Source organism: Strigops habroptila, chromosome 8, assembly GCF_004027225.2.
Source record: "Strigops habroptila isolate Jane chromosome 8, bStrHab1.2.pri, whole genome shotgun sequence".
NCBI lineage: Eukaryota > Metazoa > Chordata > Aves > Psittaciformes > Psittacidae > Strigops > Strigops habroptila.
Window position 1 is genome coordinate 2231966 of NC_044284.2, and position 20519 is coordinate 2252484.

Consider the following 20519-nt stretch of genomic DNA (forward strand, 5'->3'; position numbering starts at 1 on the left):
GCCCCTGTGTCCAACCTGGCCTTGAACACTGCCAGGGATGGGGCAGCCACAGCTTCTCTGGGAAAAGTCTGTGCCAGCGCCTCAGCACCCTCACAGGGAAGAGCTTCTGCCTTAGATCTAACCTGAACTTCCCCTGTTTCAGTTTGAACCCATCACCCCTTGTCCTATCGCTACAGTCCCTGATGAAGAGTCCCTCTCCAGCATCCTTGTAGCCCCCTTCTAGTTTATAAATGGAGATTATGACCAGACAGAAAGATTAAATATTGCAGTGGCTTCAACACAATCATCTGCATAAAACAACCAGCTTGGGAAGAACTACTGTGGTTTTGCTTCTGAGGTTCTTAAATATATATACCCGGCTTGATGTCACAGACAGAATATAGGAAGAAGAGACCTTTGGTCTGAGCCAGTGACAAACATTTCCACAAGTACCAACAGGTTCCCAGAACAGGAACTTTGTTTTAGTATGGCTGTCTTTAAATTCCAGCTTTTCTCTTTAGCTTGAACTTTTGAAGTGTTTGGGAGAAAGAACATAAAAAAGGAGAAACTACACTCAAAAATAAGAGAAAAACATGAAGAACACAAAGTTCTCCGAGGGCTGCATTTGTTAATGTTAAAATTAAAAGGTTACATGTTCAGTTTTACTTAGGCTTCTTTGGTTGGTGGGATTTTTTTCTTCTTGTTTTGGGGAGCAGAAAAGTGTGTTCTGCAATACTTGGTACTTCCAAGTACTTTATACCCCATTATCCTTGCCTTGCTACACCATTACTACATCGTGGAAGTCTTACCACTTGAACTAAAGCGTTAACCAGTAGTAATAGGTGGATTTTTACCATGTACATGGCCATGTGCAAAAGAAGATCTTGACCAATCAATAATAGAATAGTACAAAGAATATCACCTATCAGGAATTTAAGCTTCATTAGAGAAGGACTTTTGACAAGGGCCTGTAAGGACAGTACAAGGGGGAATGGCTTTAACCTGCCAGAGGGGAGATTCAAGTTAGATCTAAGGCAGAAGCTCTTCCCTGTGAGGGTGCTGAGGCGCTGGCACAGGGTGCCCAGGGAAGCTGTGGCTGCCCCATCCCTGGCAGTGTTCAAGGCCAGGTTGGACACAGGGGCTTGGAGCAACCTGCTCTAGTGGAAGGGGTCCCTGCCTGTGGCAGGGGGTTGGAGCTGGATGAGCTTGATGTCCCTTCCAACCCAAACCAGGCTGGGATTCTATGAAATAAACAAACATGGTCAAGCAAGCAAAAAATTAACTTATACAGCTTTTAACTGGGACATCTGCACAGAGGCTGCACCTCTTTTCAAAACCCACAGAGCACTGAGTAAGTTTTCTACGCAACTACTCTAACACACATGGACTATGGTATAGTGGCTGTTCAATGTTACACTAATGCACTTCCCTTTGGCCCTTCAAAATGCCAAATACTATAGATAGAGTGAAATGCAACTGAAGTGGTAAAAATATTAATCACCATAGCATAGTGCTGCAGACAGAAGTTACCTAAATTGATAATAACAGTAATAGCCACTATTTATTTCTCTGATCCTGAAGCTTTCTGAAGGTTTGGGGGTTTTGCCTGACTTTTAAAGTTTCTGAATTTCTAAGAAGATACATTGTTCAGGCATTCAAAGCATTAACATTTATAGACTCATCGAAGAGAATCATAGACTCAACTAGGTTGGAAAAGACCTTTAAGATCATCGAGTCCAACCATTAATTTAGTTCATTCACATGCACATGTCTACATATATCTTTAGAAAAATTTAAATTATAGCCTACTATTAAATTCTTATTCTTTCCAATCACATGTACTGTCTTAATTCAGATCTTTCCAATTACTATTAATTGTAATCAATTTGCAAGCTTCAGAAGTAAATTACCTATGTTTAGGCATCATTAATGTTAACTAATAACCAATTTTACTTCGATGTGTTCAGCCTGGAGAAGAGAAGCTGCGTGGAGACCTCAGAGCAGCTTCCAGTGTCTGAACGGGGCTACAAGGATGCTGGAGAGGGACTCTTCATCAGGGACTGTAGTGACAGGACAAGGGGTGATGGGTTCAAACTGAACCAGAGGAAGTTCAGGTTAGATCTAAGGCAGAAGCTCTTCCCTGTGAGGGTGCTGAGGCGCTGGCACAGGGTGCCCAGAGAAGCTGTGGCTGCCCCATCCCTGGCAGTGTTCAAGGCCATGTTGGACACAGGGGCTTGGAGCAACCTGCTCTAGTGGAAGGTGTCCCTGCCCGTGGCAGGGGGTTGGAGCTGGATGAGCTCTAAGGTCCTTTCCAACCCAAACCATTCTATGATTACATGCCTCGGTGCCAAGTATTCTGTTACAATGAATTACCTACCAAAGTCACTGCCTGCTAATGACGTAAAAACAAGTTCAAGATCAATAGTATCATTTAAAGCTCCAGGAATTTGGGGAGCTCAGTTGCAAAGTAAGTTTTGACATGTTTTTTACTGCTTGAACTTAAAACACACAAATGTGAGCAATGAAATTGGTGACACCTATAGTAAAAAACCCTGCCAATTCTTCTGCTTCAACCCCATGTCTTTGACAAGCCGTTTTGTAAAACTTGCATCAACGTCTTTCACTTCGTATCTACATCCCTTAATTTTTGTGAGTGTGCGGGGGTTTCGTCAATGCAATTCATGGCATGAGCATCTTCATATATATAACTGCTTCTAAAACTTCCATATGGCAGTCCTTCACCTGAAAAGAAAAAGGCCTCACAAGAAGTTGAGCCTAAAAGCAACCCAGCAAACACTTTTTCTTAAGTTCTTAAAAAGAAGGGACTTTCTTAGATTTAAAAGCTGCAGGACAAGCAACTAAGTTGCTTATAAGAAATAAGTTATGTATTTCCTGAACATAGTTTCACTGAAAGGTTTATGTACAATCATTTACAATGTACAGACAGTCACAGACTGGTTTGTGTTGGAAGGGACCTTAAAGCTCATCCAGTTCCAACCCCCTGCCATGGGCAGGGACACCTTCCACTAGAGCAGGTTGCTCCAAGCCCCTGTGTCCAACCTGGCCTTGAACACTGCCAGGGATGGGGCAGCCACAGCTCCTCTGGGCACCCTGTGCCAGCGCCTCAGCACCCTCACAGGGAAGAACTTCTGCCTTAGATCTAACCTGAACTTCCCCTGGTTCAGTTTGAACCCATCCTGAACCCTCTTGTCCTGTCACTGCAGGTCCTTATAAACATTAATTAGTATGTAACTAATGTCTTTAAAAACATGCAGAGGCAAAAATATGTTTGAAATATGCTGGCTTCAGCTCTGCTTTCTCAGAATCCCGTTACTAGATCATGTTTTAGTTTGCCTAAACTGCCTTTCCAGTCATTGCTAGGCATCAAAACAAAACCAGTTCATTCACAGATCTTTGCATGAGCGTTGTGCTCTCCAAAGAGGTCAAACCAAGCATGATTCTGATAGAAAATAGCATATACTTTGACAATGTTTTCAGAAAAGGTGAAGGAAAACACCAGGAGTAGTTCAGGAAGCAGCAGGTCTGTGGTTTTGACAATGCAACTTCAACTTATCCATGTCAGAAACTTAAAACATCTAATGCTGACCTGGAACATGAGAAGCTGGCCTCCCTTGCAACCAACTGTGAGCTAGTAGATGTGATTGTTCCCTCAGACTGATGTTCTGCCATACTGCTCAAACCCATTCAGGAAAAAGAAGAATAATCTTGAATGTCTAAATAGAAATGCTTAACTGAAACGAAATGCGACAACACTAAGGACAGTAATCAAACTATGTGTAAAGCAGGAGATATAAGACCAGAACTATGTGGTAAAAGAACCCACATGGAAGTCATCCTCAATTATCCAACTTGAACTTTCTTCTAAGGCTATTCTTTAGCAAAAGACACACGAGGAACTTAAGACACTCACTTGACTTGTAGTGAGTGTCAGCAGAACACACTGCCAATTTCATCTATATAGTCTGTAGGATGGATACTGATGACAAAGCTGGTTAGAAAATGCTCAAGTATTGCCTTGTACTTTGAGCAATGTCTTTTGGACAGCAGTCAAACGTGCTAGCATCTTCCTTAATTCCATATGATCAAATTGCCAGTAGTTCAATAATCAATACGAATGCAAACTTAATGTTGTCCAACAATTCTGCAAGTTTCTTTCACCAAAAATAGGGAGGGATTCATATGTAAGACGCCCTACAGGGCAGCAAAAGCAGGCACCTTTCATGCCTTTCTCTAAGGAAGAGAATTAGAGCAAGAGTATTCATAAAAGCATTAAAGTATTACAGTATTCTAACTGCATGGCAGCTGAGGAACAAAAAACCCTACTGGAACTGTCACTGTGATAAAAGACAAGATGAGCACAATGAAAAACATCTCCCAGTTTCACCCCTAAAACTTGGTTTAGGGTAATAGTTCTACAGTAGGTATTTAGTAAGAAATGAGGCTGTGAACCACAAGATTTTGCCCTAAATTCAGGGGCACTGCTAGTGACAACTGGGTTTTTGTCTGTGCCTTTACCAATAAGGCTCAGAGAATTACAAAGACAAACACTCTTTCTTCTGTTCATCTAGGTATGTGTTTGGAAAAGTATCAGGGGATCAGATGTTGAAAACAGCAAGGTCAAAACCAGAACATTGGGGCTGTTCAGCCTGGAGAAGAGAAGCTGCGTGGAGACCTCAGAGCAGCTTCCAGTGTCTGAAGGGGGCTACAAGGATGCTGGAGAGGGACTCTGCATCAGGGACTGGAGCGATAGGACAAGGGGTGATGGGTTCAAACTGAACCAGGGGAAGTTCAGGTTAGATCTAAGGCAGAAGTTCTTCCCTGTGAGGGTGCTGAGGCGCTGGCACAGGGTGCCCAGAGAATCAAAGCACTCTTTTCATTTTAAGAGCTTTTTAAGGAGAAAAGGATTTCTATTTAAAGTTTGAGGCTTCTTAGACAAGCTTCTGTATTTTTTGGCCTGAAAACGCATAGTGACATTCATTTATATTTCAGGTTTTTTCCCTTTGATAAATTCACTTGCATTTTGTTTTCCTGAACTAAAAGTTTCTCTGAAAATCCATGGAAAATTTGGTAACATTCAGGATTTAGTCCTGTTAACAGTGTTCTCCCTCCCACTGCCCAAATCCAAACCTTCACACACACACAACCCAAACTCCTTTTCATTCTAGTTTCTCATTTAGGTAAAGCAAAGTGCTGAAGCACTAATGTCCAGGAATGCAGAGGACATCAGGAAAATGAAAACAAGGGACCTCTTTCAGAAGCAGAAGGAAGTAAGAAAAGCAGGGGAGATAAACGAGTTCTAAAATGGCTATGAATGCACTACATCCCACTTCAGAGCTATTCCAAAGTATCATCTCTTCACCTTTGGTTATAGAACTGCCAACAGAAGTGGTTCTCCTCTCTTCTTGCACCACACTCCTCCACCCCACAGTGAATCTAGCAACTGTGCAGCCACGGGACTGATGACTAAGTTGCTCCAAGGGAAACTAAACTTTTTGGCAGTACAGTTTACTGCTGGATTAGCAAGTGTATGAGCACTCCAACATAGAGAATGGAGCAGAAACATGTGGAGTTGGGGGAGGGTTTCTGCCTGAGCTAAGGATGTAGGACGAGAAAGCACAGAACTACCCATCCTGGCAACAGCTGCCATCACAACCCTAAATGTAACATGAAATTGCACCCTAGATCCCAGTCTTTTACTACTAGATTAAAAGGAAAGAGTCTGCTACTAATATCAGCTACTCTACTGCTCAGCACAAAGACAGAAAAATTGATCAGGCAGATTAAAGCAGCAAAGCAGGCAATTCCTTGGAAAGCCCAGCACCACTCTCTGATGCCATGAACCAATTCCTCCACATCTAGGGAGAAAGGGGGGGAAGAGAAAAAGACCTCTGAAGTGAGCCTTCCAAGGGAACTCAATGCACGTTCACCGTACAGAAGTATTAACTGCAATAGAAGACATTTTAGTGTGTGCCAATTTTAGTGTGTGCCAATTCATGAAGTCTTTCTACCCAGCATCACCAGCAATGTGCCTAAAGAACAACCATGCCCAGTTTGCACTGACATTCTGAGATTCTACCGCTGCAATCTCAGGCTGAAGGAGCAAAGTGAAAAGTTTCCTGCTTTAGCAGCAAACAGCAAAAAACTCTGCTCTTCTGAATCCATACTATGCTATAAAACTGGCAGTGTTCTTCCCTGCAATGCCCAGACTCACAGATGTCCATGTGTGAAAAAGGATGTCATCCCAGAGTTGTTAAGCTCTTTACCTTTGCTTGGCAGTTGCAATTCCTTACTTTGAAGGCAGCTGTGCAAGATAAGTGTAATTTTTCATCCCATCACCCACCAACAATTTAGCGTACAGACATCTGAAAGCTGCCTCTTGTTTTATGGGATTCGCCTTCTCAGATACCCAAGGTTTGTGAGTAAACACAAGATCACTACAGCATGACAACAGTTTATCCCTCTATAGCACAACGGATTCTGGTTTCAGTGTTTTCCCCTTGTAAATAGGAAATGAGTCCAAGTATAAAGGATAGATTTCTCCTTTGAAAGGGCGTCACTTACCAGTAACTACCATGCTGCTCATGTTAGAGTTCGGGCTATTGAGTACACTGCCTGAAAGAAGTTCGTCAGATCCTCTCTAAAAAGAAAGAGACAGTAAGAGATTTTTTTTCCTCTATTTTGTGAGTTTTTAATGATGATATTAAAAATGTCAGTTTGACAGGGAAAACTTTCAGAAGAACTTAAGCAAGCACAACCAAACCTCTTCCGATTTGGCAGATTTCCTCTTTTCAGTTAAGTGCAACAACTTGAAATCCAAGTAAAGCGGTCTATTTACATGGCAAGCTTTGAAATGAGAGCAGCTTAAGCACAGTTGTTTCACCCACCACTGAAATGAAGCCACCTCCAAACACAATGAGAACTGAACAATAATTGTGTCCAGCATTTCCAGTTAAAGTATTATTAGAATTAAATATATTTAGGCTATTTCAGTTACATTTAAATTCACTTATTGTTTTAATAGTGGAATATATGTACATACTACATGATTCTAGCTGAAACTAAGAGGGAAATTTATACAAATAGAAATATGGTGTTTAACTCAGTTCTAACACCCCTATTTATAAAAAACCAAACAAAACAAGCCCACCCAAACCAAAACTGAAAAACCCAAACAAAAAACCCCAATGGTCTTCATCCTGTTGTGAACATTACAGGAGAACCTCAAGAACAGTCAGCAAATGTGGTTTACACGGCACCTCAATACTGCATACTAAAATAACAGGAGGATCTCACCTTTCTAGTCAGCACGGTTGCAAGATGCATAAAATCAAACCTTTCCCATTTAATCCTAGTGCACTGTATGTGTTCATACATAGAACGTTATGACAGTTTAATTCACACCTGAAATACAGAAGCTCTTAAGAGTAGTACGTATGTGTGTTGCACACACAGAGCCATTAAAGTTTACTCAGTTTTTAACATCACCTCTGAAGAACCTTACTGAGTACTCTAAGCTCTTAAGGGTACACAGCAGCCAACAAAGCTGCCTATCAAATCAACAGCACATTTCCTTTACAACTGAGTAATGCCTGATACCAAGACTAAGTAGGACCATGAGAAGGACCATGTGTTGTCCTTCTCCGTGTAAGTACAGATCTCTAATCAGATGTAACTAAGGAAAAATTTAGCTGGGTGAAACTGAGAAACAAATTAGAGAAGTTATGGAAACTCTACATTATTTAGACTACCCTGTTTTCTACTTCAAATATAATACACCCACCCAGGCACTAGGTTCTAGTTTTCTAATATAATATTTACATGGGTAGAATACTGCAAAGTTCAAGATTACTACCAGTATTAGCTCACTCGGTGATAATAGCAGTTCCTTCCTTGTTTGGAAGCCCTTGTCTGTAGCCTGGACAGCTCAACTGGATAGGCAGAAGCAGCAGCAGAGACTAAATCAGTTCATAGTCAGGCATATTAAGATAACTCAGCAGCATTTTTTCTTCCCTTAACATGCCAGGCATTCATTTCCAACAGTACAGCAATTACTATGTATTGTATCCCCAGTACAATGAATGCTCTTCCCCAAACCTGCAAGAACTTTACAACTCTGAAATATCTCAAATTTTAGTTGCCTTCAGCTTCAACAAGTTACTTCAGCAGCTGCTAACTAACAGAACACTAGAGTGATTACATGAACTTCTTGCTCCCAGTAAACGAGGCCTTCAAAAAGCCATTTCTTAACCCACAGCAGAAAAATCCAAAAGGAGCACAAATTACTCAACAGAGTGGATATTAAGTTACTGTATTTTTGTGTTTCATGAACAGCGAAGAGTTTTCTCTTCATTTTGAAACATCATTTTGAATGTCATGAATACATTCAGAGTCAATCACAAGATTTAGTCATTACACTTGGAAAAGTTTTAACAGTTTTGTTTCAGAAGAACAAGCAAATGTGAATTCCTTATAGTGGCATCTATCATAAATCCTACATTCGTTTTATTGTCACAAATCAGTGTTCACGAGCCTGATTCACAGATGTCCAGGTTTGTGTATGGCATGTTCTTCGAGTTCACCATGAAATCACAACCGTAGAGCAAACCTCTGCTAACTCGCTCCCACATGTATTTGCCAAGCTTTTGGGAAAAGACAAAGATATCTCTTACCATGTGAGCAATTAAATATACCTGGTTCTTTTTCCTTATCAGTTCTTAAGCAGCCTAGATAGCTCTGCACTTCATTCAGTATGTAAAACTTTAAGACACATGACGTACTTCGGCACAGAGCAGTTAAATTACAAAATCAAAAGCAGTAACTGCCTGGTAATTGTCTTTTACTTCAAAAAGGGCTATCTTAAGATGACAGTTATCTGGTAAAGCTGTTTAATATAAGCATTTCAAGTAAGCAAATGCGTTCTCTTTCAGACTGGCACTACTACGTGGCACAAGCACCTCCTGAAATACAGCACAGACATAAATACTTCTTTACTTAGATTTATTCAGCAGAGAGAAGACTTTATGCAATTAGCGGTTTGGGGTGCTTGGCTTTGGGTTTATGTGCATCTTCTTTTAGAGGGTGCTAAGCCAAAAAGGAGTGGCATCTTGTTTCCAAGGGCAAAGCTCTTCATCACCCAGCTCTCTCACACATGAATTTCAGAATGATAAACCATTCCCCAAGCACCTTGAACATTCACTAGTCTTATTCTCAAGCCCACCAGTTCTGCTAGCCAAATCGTGCAAAGCAAAGAAACCTTTCCACCTATTCGGGTAAATTCTTTCGAGTGTTTCAGAGGTAAGGAAACTAAACTCGGATCTCTGAAGAACATAGCACATCAGATTCAGGGAAGAATGCAAGATCCAAGAGCAATGTTCACTTAACTCTTTTCCCCATCTGTGCAAACTGCTGTGTTCTGAAGAATCAAAGCAAGTCTGAGTTTGTTTAACAAGACTGAAGATCACAAACACAAAGAAATCTAAAATCTAAGGTAAAATAACACAAACAAAAACCAACCACTGTGATTTTATTTTGGCATAGACTGGAAAGGATAGTTCCTACATGATAGAGACTAACTGAATATCCATTTTAGCATGAGGCAAGCAGATTATAAAGGACAAAATAAGAAGTACAAAGTGCTATTATACTATTAATAGGTCATCGCCTGACAGCTACTCCTCAACAGCAGTTTTCTACGCCATATTTTCATTCCTACCAATGTCAAGAACATGAATATATATTAATCTTCCCTAAAAGATAAACTCCTATTCAGATCAGAGCTATCTAGAACACTTCTTCATGAAACCAGCATCTGCCAAAACACTGTTACACAGAATAAACAAGGGAATTGCCAAACTAACTTCCTGCAGTGAGGGAACCTTGATTTTGTTGCAGTCAGGATGTCTCTCCAGGGAAGCCCACGTTATCACATCCTTGCCCTCATGAGAGCATTTCCATCTGTGGTGTAAGACCAGCATGCAGCACATTCATGTATGGAATCAACCAGGGGAATTACATAAAGGAGATCTTCTAGCTCCTTGCTTTAACAGTAATAGCTAACTCAGAATTCTTCACTACACAAGCTGGATTTAGGTAGCAGGATTTTGGATTCCCCCCCCCTTCCCCCAAAACAGACAACTATGAAGCCTCATGCTATCGCAGGTTATATTAAGCAGCTATGGAATGTCAGGAAGTCATTACAGTCACGCTATCCTTCCAGGCTAAACAAAACTATACTATTTAGAAGTCCTTGCCAGCTATCTTCTCCTCACGCTTCAGATAGGGCTTGAAATATTTCAGTCATTCCCCAGATTTCATTACATCCAAGGCAAAAAAAACCCTCAAGAATAACAACTCTGGCTTCAGAGTTATCAAAGAGGTTTAGTCTTTTAAGCAAAGTCCTTTTTTGACAACTGTTTATGGAAGGGAAGCATTATCAGCTCTTTTCCCAATAATTCCAGCCTATGAAGAGACTCTTAGCAGAAGTTCTGGCTAAACATAACAAACTGAGTCTTTTTTACTAAAGGCTTACTAGAAGCATGTTTAGATACGTTATATGAACACTAAACCAACACTACTGAAACCAGTAAACAAGTGACAAAACTGCACTTTCTTAAAAAGTCAACAGCATCAGCTGAAGTAATTTCTTTAATTCCCACTAGAAAAGACAGAATATACTCAAAGATATCAAAAAATACATTTTCTGATAAATTCTTTCATTCATGGCACCCAAATTTGCTTCTATTACAAACCTCTCTCAAGAACAGGATGCTTTTCCCACCCCACTTCCCTCTCTCCCCCACTCCTCCCCTAGATGAAAAGAAGAAGGAGAACTTCAGCTGCACTGCACATTTACCACAGTCATTCTCAGCCTACAGGCACGAATTTCCCAAGGGCTATGACAAGCCAGGAGACAGATCTCATGATTTCAAGAAATCTAACAGCATTGTAAAACACTTCATCTCTTACAACATCTGGGAACAGTTTAAAAGGAAAAGCCAGAAACTTGATGGTATGGGAGAGGAATAAAAGCATATGAGAATTCCAACGCAGACATTAAACATTCCCCTCTAATAGATACTCACACTTGTAAACACACTGCTTCAATGTTCAATGTCTGATTTTAACTTGGGGGACAGGACACTTCAAACCTCTAAATGTAGCATTTCTCAACTTCATTCAGTTTACACGCAATGGCTCAGAATTTGATGAACGCTTCATTCTTGACAGGATACATTTTTGATGAACTACTGTATAAATACACCCTCACATACTCTTTAGTGAAGAAGAAATACTGGATCTGCCTTACGCTCTGACTTGCACGCACTACTGTCAAAACACCTAATCCAAATTAGATGGTGAATAGGCCCTGACACCTCTCGCACATCACAGAAGACTCATTCAGGACAGGGCAAGCCAAGTCCAAACAGACAATCCAAAAGAAATTCCATGCAGGTTAATAAGTATTTTACAAATCATATAGTTTAACCTATAAGCTTGTTCCCACTTACATGTATAACATCACTTTAATGCAGTATCCCATTAACTGGGTAGAATATGACCACCTTTCAATGCTTATTATCTGTATTCTCTTTTTTCCCCACTTCAGTGCTTTTTCATGCTGTCCTCAGCCCAGCAGATATATCTTAACAACTAATTTGACCATTTTTACACTCATTTTTTTCAGTAAGGAAGAATCTCAGAGAAAAATAAGCTTTTATCCTTTTTAACTATATGCATGGTATATGCCATGTACCTTCTTTGTGAAAACACAAAGTTGGCAGAAATTGAGAGCGCAATCAAGGGAAGCTGAGAAGTCTTTAAGCTGAAAGGAGACAAGGCTCAGTTTCTTGGAAAAGTTTCCAGGTTCTCAAAATACAATGTGGAAAAGAGCCAAATTTCTCCAAAGCATCTGAAGATCAAGATGGACTATTAAACCAGCAGGCTGAAGAGTAAAAAAAAGAATCAAATCTGCACTTAAACCTCATTTGGAAAGCTTCAAACTTTCAATTGTCATGAAAGACTGTAGGCAAGAGCCATGTTTAATACCAACTGATGCTTCCAACTTCCAGGAGGAAACACACAGATTTTATTCCAGCATTTCAAGCTTTCTACTCCACTTTTACCAGGAAAGAAAGTGTTCCTCTGAAGCAGCTACACATAACCGGTAGTAAGTTACAACAGGTGAGAACTACTCGCTAGAGCTACCACCTGGATGTATTCTTTGCTTTCTGGTTAGAGAGTCATGGAGCTGAGATGTACCCATTTGGTCCTCCAGTAGCAATTCCTACCTCTCAAAATAAGATCCACTATGAAAAGATCCAATATGAAAAGAAGGTATTTTCTACTTGTTTCTCTGCTATTTTGCAATAATAAATTAGAAGATTTAGGGCTATTTTGTCTATAATTCAATACTGATGTTACACATTCATAAAAAACCTGATTTTATGAAAAGCTAAGAACGTATGTACTTGCAGCTATAAACCCCAAACCCCTAAATCAGACATCACAGTCCCATTAATAGCTTGCAAAACTAGAACCTCATTGAACCAGCTACCACCAAAAGCAACTGCCCTACCTTCTCCCTGGCCCCAGCAACTTGCTCTTGTTCTGTCCTCCCCAATTCTATGCGCTACAAGCATTTATGCAACCACAAACTTTGGCACAAATCCGACTAAAAGGATGTAACTCACTGTTGTGTCAGCTCAGCTTTATCCTGGTTAAGTTCTCAAGAGAAGCTTGTGAAGTGGCTACCCAAACATTTGGTGCTCAAGCATTACAGGAACAGAGAAAACTGGAACACAGTTTGATCTGCTTGTGAAAACATGGCCTAAAGCTCTCAGAAATGAGAAATACTCAAGGGGTGATGGGTTCAGACTGAACCAGGGGAAGTTCAGGTTAGATCTAAGGCAGAAGCTCTTCCCTGTGAGGGTGCTGAGGCGCTGGCACAGGGTGCCCAGAGGAGCTGTGGCTGCCCCATCCCTGGCAGTGTTTAAGGCCAAGTTGGACACAGGGGCCTGGAGCAACCTGCTCTAGTGTGAGATGTCCCTGCCCGTGGCAGGGGGTTGGAGCTGGATGAGCTTAAGGTCCTTTCCAACCCAAACCAGTGTGTGAGTCTGTGAAATGGGAAAGGTATTTTCATGCTGGTATTGGCTCCTATTTTTCAGATGGTGAAGGTGATCACATTTCTCTTTCTACAACCCCTTCAATTAAGAGGCAAACATAAGTGCTCTGTTTCCAACTAGTGACAAGACATCAAAACAAATCAAACAGGTACACTAAGCCTTCCCTACACTGATGCATGCTTGCTACAGAGCACACTAATTCTCAACATTTTTCTTTCCTCTCCATTTTGCTCTCCTTATTTTTCCACATACATTACACAGTGGCAGAATAAGCATTAAGAAGAAAACAAAAAAGTGACAAAGAAAAAAAGAATTGGAGTAAACTGTTCAGGGAATAAATAGGAGAGTAATTTTCAACAGGGTAAATTTACAGAAATTCTGTTAAAAAGAGAGCAGATATGTTTCACTGTAAGAAGTTGGGGGATTTTTGTCACCAAGGACATGTTCCACTGCTGAAAAGACAAATCCAGATGCCAGTTCTGAACTTCTGAACGTGGTCACGCTTCATTCCCACTTCACTGCTAGAATGTCCTGCACATTTTTTGCTGTCTATTCTTGCTACAACTAAGTATTACCGAACACCAAATTTGATTTAAGAACGTTATCCTGGCTAACACAAAACTAAAACAGTTCATCTAATTCACAATCAACCCATTTTTCTCATATCACTGCCCTTAGCTGACTTTTTGTCTAATCTACTAGGAATTTACTAGTAATTATATCAGACATGCAAAGATAGCTCAAATGTATCATTCTAATAGTTTGAACACAATAAAACAGGCTTTCAAATGGCATTTGTCTGTATGAATGAGTCAACCAGGTTTTTTATCCTACCACTCCATGAGTTTTTTTAAGTATCTAGAATTACAACAGTGAAGGTAAACAGGTTTCAGAAAAAGAAGAAGAAACTGAAAGGAAGAAGCTATTTACATGTATTTTCTCATTTCTAAAGTTTAGTCTCAACTTCTCTGCTGACAGCTTGCTAGAATTACACTGTACAGTTCAAATAAGAAGTCGCAATGTATCTATGCCCACCATGAGGAAACTCTCAGTTATTAGAAGCAAAAAAGGGCCAGGGCTCTATAATTTTGTAAGAAAAGAGATTACTCCTCAGAACTCGAGTTAAATGAAGTAGCAACCCCTCTACTTCATGCCCTCTTCTCTATCACCTCGTGTCTCTCATGGGTTCCCCTTCCCCAATACTATTATATTCCCCTGTGTTAAATTTCAGCAACCTTGAAAAAGGGGGACTTTGGGACACATTACTGTTTGGAAACCTACCAGAAAGTACCAGGAGAGCACTTCTTGGCATCTTCTACCCAACCATAACGTAACCAACTACACACACACCAAGAATTGCGTCTTCTCTTTAAGCATGCAAAGGCTGATGCCCTGCCTTTGGGGGGAAAAAGGCCATTCCCACATCTTTAGACATTACAAAACTATGTTTACAGGAATATATGAGGTTTTCCCTCCTAGGTACAGCTGGGGCTGTCCACACTTGGCAAGCTGACGTTCAGTTTTTGGCCAGCACAGCCCAAAGCAGTGTTGACAACGTTGCGAATTCCCGACTGCTATATACCAAATCACACATTCATGAAGGAATGACTGCTTCTTTTCTCCCAGCAGGCAAAAGTACACCTCAGCCACTGCACATGAAATGCGCAATGCACATACACTAAATGAGTCACTCAATTGTTCAGTCCCCGTTTCCAGCACAACTATGCAGGCCATGCAGGAGAAAGATGATACATCCGACTGAAGTGGCACCCACTGCAATACAGTAGAAGAGAAATATCACCTTCAATACGCACCAAAATTTCACCAAAGTTATTCCTGCATCTGTGTGATCTACCTTCTTTACATCACATTTTATACCCCTCCAAAGATTCTTTTAATTACTCCAGAGAAAAGCTACATTATATACTTCATACGTTCACTTTAACAGTTGAAAAAGGCTCTATCACTTCAAGTGCCAAATCAGTTTACTTATCGAGATTAAAGTATCATAACTGTAAAGAGAACATCATAGCTGCAAAAGGAACACAAGCCAGCAATTCAAGCTACAGTTATTAGATTCTGATACTCAAACCAACACAGCCAGTGAGCAATGAGAAGTTTGAGATTAGTAGGTAACTAGCAGGTCATTTCAAACAGACTGAACTATGTAATATATTATCGTAACTGGAATCTTTAGCTCTGTTCTATTCAAAACCACTTTGTACAACCTGCTTCTATACAAGGGGAATTCCCAAAGTAACATCAGACCCAGAGCTAAAGCTCATTCTTTTCCTGTTACTTTGGAAATTGGAACGGAAGGGGTAAACTGTGCAGAGTGCTGTTTCCTTGCCTCCATGAATTCTAGGTAAGCAAAACAAGACACTAAAGACCAAATCAAATATGAACTATTTCACACGTGCTCAGAAGATTACTGGGTTTTGACATGTTCTAACGCCTTCAGAAATTAAAGCACACTGCTCCTCTGACAGGTTTTAGCCTGGAAGCATGCTCCCACCACATATTTTGAGTTGTGCAAATCCCCACATTTACTCTGTGTGAACCAAGTTTTCAAAGAGTATGTGTCATTTTTTCCACCTCCATTTTTGAGTTTTATATTTTCCTCGCCTTTTGGCATTAATTTCTGGTGACTCAACACATAAATAAACCCAAGATTGAACATTCAACACTCCGATGAACAAAAATGGTTTAAATCACATCACGAACAGCACAAATAAATGGTAATAGCTTCAAATTTAGCAGCCTCATTGTAAGCCCAAGACTGTAAAACTGTTACTAAAACATTATAAGCAAGTATTCCTTTTACTTTATACTTGCCTTGCCCACATGCAGTCCCCAAAGCTCAAAAGCCTTTTTTTAATTCAGAAAATTCCCAGACTACAGTAGTTAACTTCTACTATTACTCTTTTACAAATGGGTGTAAAAACGTAACACGTTCACTTTGCTGTTTAAGAGAAACCAGCCAATAGTTAATGGAACTATGAAATTTGTGTCGACATGATTGATGATGAAATAAAGCCAATTTTCCAAACAGAAGTGTCCTGTGTCACAATCCCTTTCTCCAAATACAACTGAATATATCACAAACATGCCGTCTAACTAACTGATCAGCATAATACAGTAGGTAGAAAACCTCAGGGAAGCATCAGGTCAAACAAATGTCCTGGGTAAGTTGATTTCACACAGGTAAATCCCAATCCACTTCCAAGAGCTATCCAGTCACAGTAAAAGCAGTGCCAAAAGAGCATTAACACTGCTGATGCAACACCTTGGACTCAAAACTTGCTCCCTGCACGTTCCCAAAGCACCCCAAAGAAAAGATAACAGCCAAGAAAAGGCCGAATGAATGTTCCTGGTGGTTTATAAACCACCTATAGATAAAGCATTCCTCAACTGTAAAACATCAGTTCATCAAGAGCTATGAACAGTCACCAGAGAACATAAAAGGCAAATGCTTCACATGGCCTTCCATGAAACACTGCTGAAGCTCGCATCAGGCTGCTACCCAAACTGCATACATCAATTAGCCAGAATTCCATTTTCCATTCCTATTAGTATCTAGAGATAATTACAGAAGCTCAGGAATACAATCCAGTTTACTTCTCCCACAGTTAACAGCTTTCTTCAGAAAACAATCACCCTTTCTATTTATTCCCACTACTTCCATGCACAAATGGATTGTTTCCTTTTAAAGTCCAGAGAGGAAGCCCTTTTTTACAAGGCAAAGAGCACACCTTTTTGAGACTTCTGTGCCTTTCTTTGTATGGATTTTAAGCAGTACCTCAGATACACCTGGCTCGCTTTCTTTTTTATATTACATTCATAATACAACTTCTACAATCAACAAAAAGAAGCACTTATGTCATCTGAAGTATCTTCATTTCATCGTGTCTAGTATCTGAAAATATGGTTCCAATATCGTCCTACACACAACATACTTCATGAACACTCAAATTCTCCTAAGTCACTCACAGCAACGAATGAAAGGGATACTATATCCATTTACTTCTCCTGAAGTGAGAATGTCAGAATTTAAGGCTTAAGCAATACATGGTCTACCTGAAATTGTTTCTTCATTAGACGTGATGGAGGGCAATTTATAAATCGTTTTGCCGCAAAACCATGGAGGCAGTTTACTTCTGAAAGACTTGAACTTCCTCAGGTATTCCTCCAAACTATTAAATACAGTTTTAAGCAGTTGACGCTTTTTTCCTCCCATCAACAGAGAAATAATCATGCCAGTTTGTGTTTCTGATTGGGATTAGCTCCCACCCAGTACTGGAGCTACACTTTCCTCTTGATTCAGAGAGTGATTTTAAGCTTGTCTTCAGTACTGCCTGAACCTGTGGGGCCAGATGGGTCCAGAATCTGTAACTGACTTCTTACAGCTTCTCCTAGAAGCAAGCTTGCTCAGAAACATACTACAGGTCTACATTCTGACAGAATAGCTGCTGTTATCTACAAGCTAGTTGTATTACATAAGAACTAGTCCAAATCCAGCAGGACCAATGCTGAATCTGAGCCAAAGAGCTTTACTAGACAAAACCTGGCTAACCAAGCAGTTAACACAGAGCAGTGTTAGGTGGTAAGGCAGTGATGCAGTATAGCTAAAAAGCCCCTGGACAAATGTGAAGACTTAACTGTATATACTAGAATTCTGTTTCTACTGAAACAGAATTGCTTGCGTGCATTCATTAATATAACCTCAAGTTCCCTTGCCCTACATTATTTTTGCATTCTCATTATTTCTCAGTCTGCTTCTACAAAGTACTGATCTGATTCCCACAACAGATTTGGACACAGAAGTGAAGTAAACAGTAAATTAACGACAATTTGGAAGCTCTTCCCTTGTTTTAATAAATATGATAAATTCATAACAACTTGAGAAACAAGAAGTAAAGCAGAGCGAACGCCCCCTTCTCTGTCTACATAAATTCTACCTCCCATATTTGTGTGTCTTTTTTAACTTCAGTAGTAACTGTTTTGGAAAAAGGATGGGGGGAGGGGAGGGAGAAGAAAACATGTCTTTTACAGTTACTATGCAACAATGAGAAAGTGCTGTTTTGAAAAAAGACTAATATGTAAAATCAAGCTTCAAAAATAAGACGCTGACACTACTACGTTAATCTAGTGCCACTGTTTACAGTTCAGTGCTTAGCAAAGCCTTTTGTGTAGAGGCTGTAATTTATCTCTAGGGATTTTTGGTTAATAAAGCATATACTGCTGACTAAATATCAGCTGACAATGACTGGTTAAAACCTTACAACTTGAGATTACCGACGCGGAAAGTGGTTCACTTTGTATCAACAATTTGCCCCCTTATTTGCCAAGTGCCCATCCTACCTTCACACCAACTGCAACATCAGTGACAATGCTGTAAAAGAAAAAAGAGAAAACAACAAGAGGTCAACCAATTTATCCTTATAAAGCCAACTTTTCAAAGCAGTGCAATTGCAATAGCCAACGATTACCCCAATCAAGAAAATAGGTTCAAAGAACACAGCAGGGCTGAGGGTAAGTACAAAAGCAACTTTCAAAAGCCAGAGTCCAAAGTTTCAAGTAAACATGACTCCAAAGCTGCACTGCCAGGAAATTTATTCAGCGGAAATTCGGGTTTCTGTGATCACAGAGTGAAAGAATTCGTAAGTACAGAACTTTTCCACACACTCCTATTAACTAGGCAGCTAGTTCAGCTACACAGCCTACCCTACAGATCTAACAGTAGAAAGCAATGAACACATTGTTTTAAATTAGCCTGTAAAAAAGAACACATTGGCAGGTACATCTATATGAAGTTTAACCAGGTACACCTATATGAAATTTAACCAGGTACACCTATATGAAGTTTAACCATGTACACCTATATGAAACTCTGCAACAGGTACATCAAGGCCCATCTTTTTCTTGGAGGTTGTGACATGGTAACTCAGTGTATAACACAATCCCAAAAGAAACCTAAGCCCACCCCAACAGAAAAGGCAAAACAAGGATACGGGAAAGCATTCCACAGTGTAATACTCATTAATGACAAGCCTCCTCAGCAGGGCTTTGCAACTCCTACCATTATAATCACAACTAACCATAAAAAGCCTTTAGAACTCTCAGCTGAAAGGCTGCGTGCTTGAAACATACCAAAGAGATTGCTTCTGTGTTTGAAGCAGAGTAAACAACTCAATAGGGCATTTAGGAGCTGGGAGACGTTGTATTTACACTGAGGAAGGCTACGACCACCAGGTCGAACAAAAAGAAGGCCTGTGCATAGTGACTGCCCAGCCCTGGCCAGGACCGAGGGCCCTCTCTGTCCTGAATGGCTGACTCCTTCTAAACCTTCCCTTCTATGGCCTTCACAGCGAGTCTCCGGCACGCACAAAGGCATCTTCCTACCTGAGGAGGGGGGAGAAGCCAGAGGGCTTATTAAGCAGTTTCTGAAAACAAAAGAGCTCGACATCTGGCTCCTGCTGGTATCGCTCCTCCCCTCCAGCCGGCTCCAAAACAAACCCGAGCCCGAAGAGGCTCCCCACGGCTGAGGAGGGGGGAACCCGGCGCTGGGGGTAGGCAAAGGCGGGACAGAACGACAGCACTCGGGGCTGGAGGGGACAGATGGGGCAGATCGCGCTCCCTCGTTAGACGCGGCGCCTCTACGCGAAGTACAAGGCGGCCCAGAGCCCTCGGCAGCTTAAACGGCAGCCCCCGCCGAGGGGCCCGCGTTACGGAGCGGCTGAGCCCCTTCTGCCCACCCGCCGTCCCGCGGCGAGAAGCCCGCCTCGTCCCCACCGCCTCCGGGGCAGCGGCCGCTCCCCGCAGCCTCGGGGACGCCCCTGGCAGCGGGACAGGTCGACGCCACCGACCGGCGGCGGTGCCACCGCCGCGATCGCGACTCACCCGTCCATCGCCGAGCAGGACAGAGCGCGGGCAAGCGGGACGGGCAGCCGCGCGGGCAACGCGGACGGGAACGCGGTCAGAAAATGGCGGCCTGGCCTGCACGGAAACCGCCGAGCGTTACCGAGCGCCGCGCTCCGCTCCCCGGGGCCCCCCTCCCGCTCCGCCGCTAACCGAGCATGCGCCGCCCGCCCGAGCATGCGCCCCGGGCGGCGCTGAAGCCGTTGCCATGAGGCGGGTGCCGGAGGTGGCGCGATCGAGGCCCGCCGAGGGCGGGAAGCTGGCGGCGGCGGGGAGGGGGGACAACGACACCCATTCCTGCCCCGGCGTAACCGCTTCCCGCCTCAGGAGCCGGGACACAATTCCCGGCGCCGGGAGCATGTCCCGTCTCCTCATGGAATTGTGCAGAGGGGCCGCGCCAGGCCGGGCACCCCCAGGGCAAGCCCCCCGGTGCTTCGGGTACGCGGCCCGTTTGTAAGGAAACAGCCTTCTGGCCTCTTA

The 20519-nt window shown here is 41.8% G+C and overlaps 1 protein-coding gene and 1 long non-coding RNA gene across 7 annotated transcripts in view; both read right to left on the bottom strand.

The window, feature by feature from the left end:
• PTBP2 (polypyrimidine tract binding protein 2) overlaps positions 1-20181 on the bottom strand; it is a 46552-nt gene extending 26371 nt beyond the window's left edge. For 4 of the 6 annotated variants that reach the window (XM_030493828.1, XM_030493827.1, XM_030493826.1 and 1 more), the window contains exons 1-3: positions 20022-20181; positions 18483-18513; positions 6562-6637 (exon numbers count right to left, since the gene is read on the bottom strand). In XM_030493828.1, coding sequence (XP_030349688.1) covers positions 6562-6637; positions 18483-18513; positions 20022-20029 — 115 coding nt within the window. In that variant the 5' untranslated portion in view covers positions 20030-20181. The remainder of the gene's footprint in view (positions 1-6561; positions 6638-18482; positions 18514-20021) is intronic. The other 2 variants (XM_030493831.1, XM_030493829.1) reach the window with 1 other exon arrangement.
• LOC115611235 lies at positions 18787-20010 on the bottom strand. The gene is made up of 2 exons (XR_003992509.1): positions 19000-20010; positions 18787-18949 (listed from the first exon to the last, which is right to left on the bottom strand). It is a non-coding gene; the product is annotated as an uncharacterized LOC115611235 (long non-coding RNA).
• Positions 20182-20519: the final 338 nt, after the last annotated feature.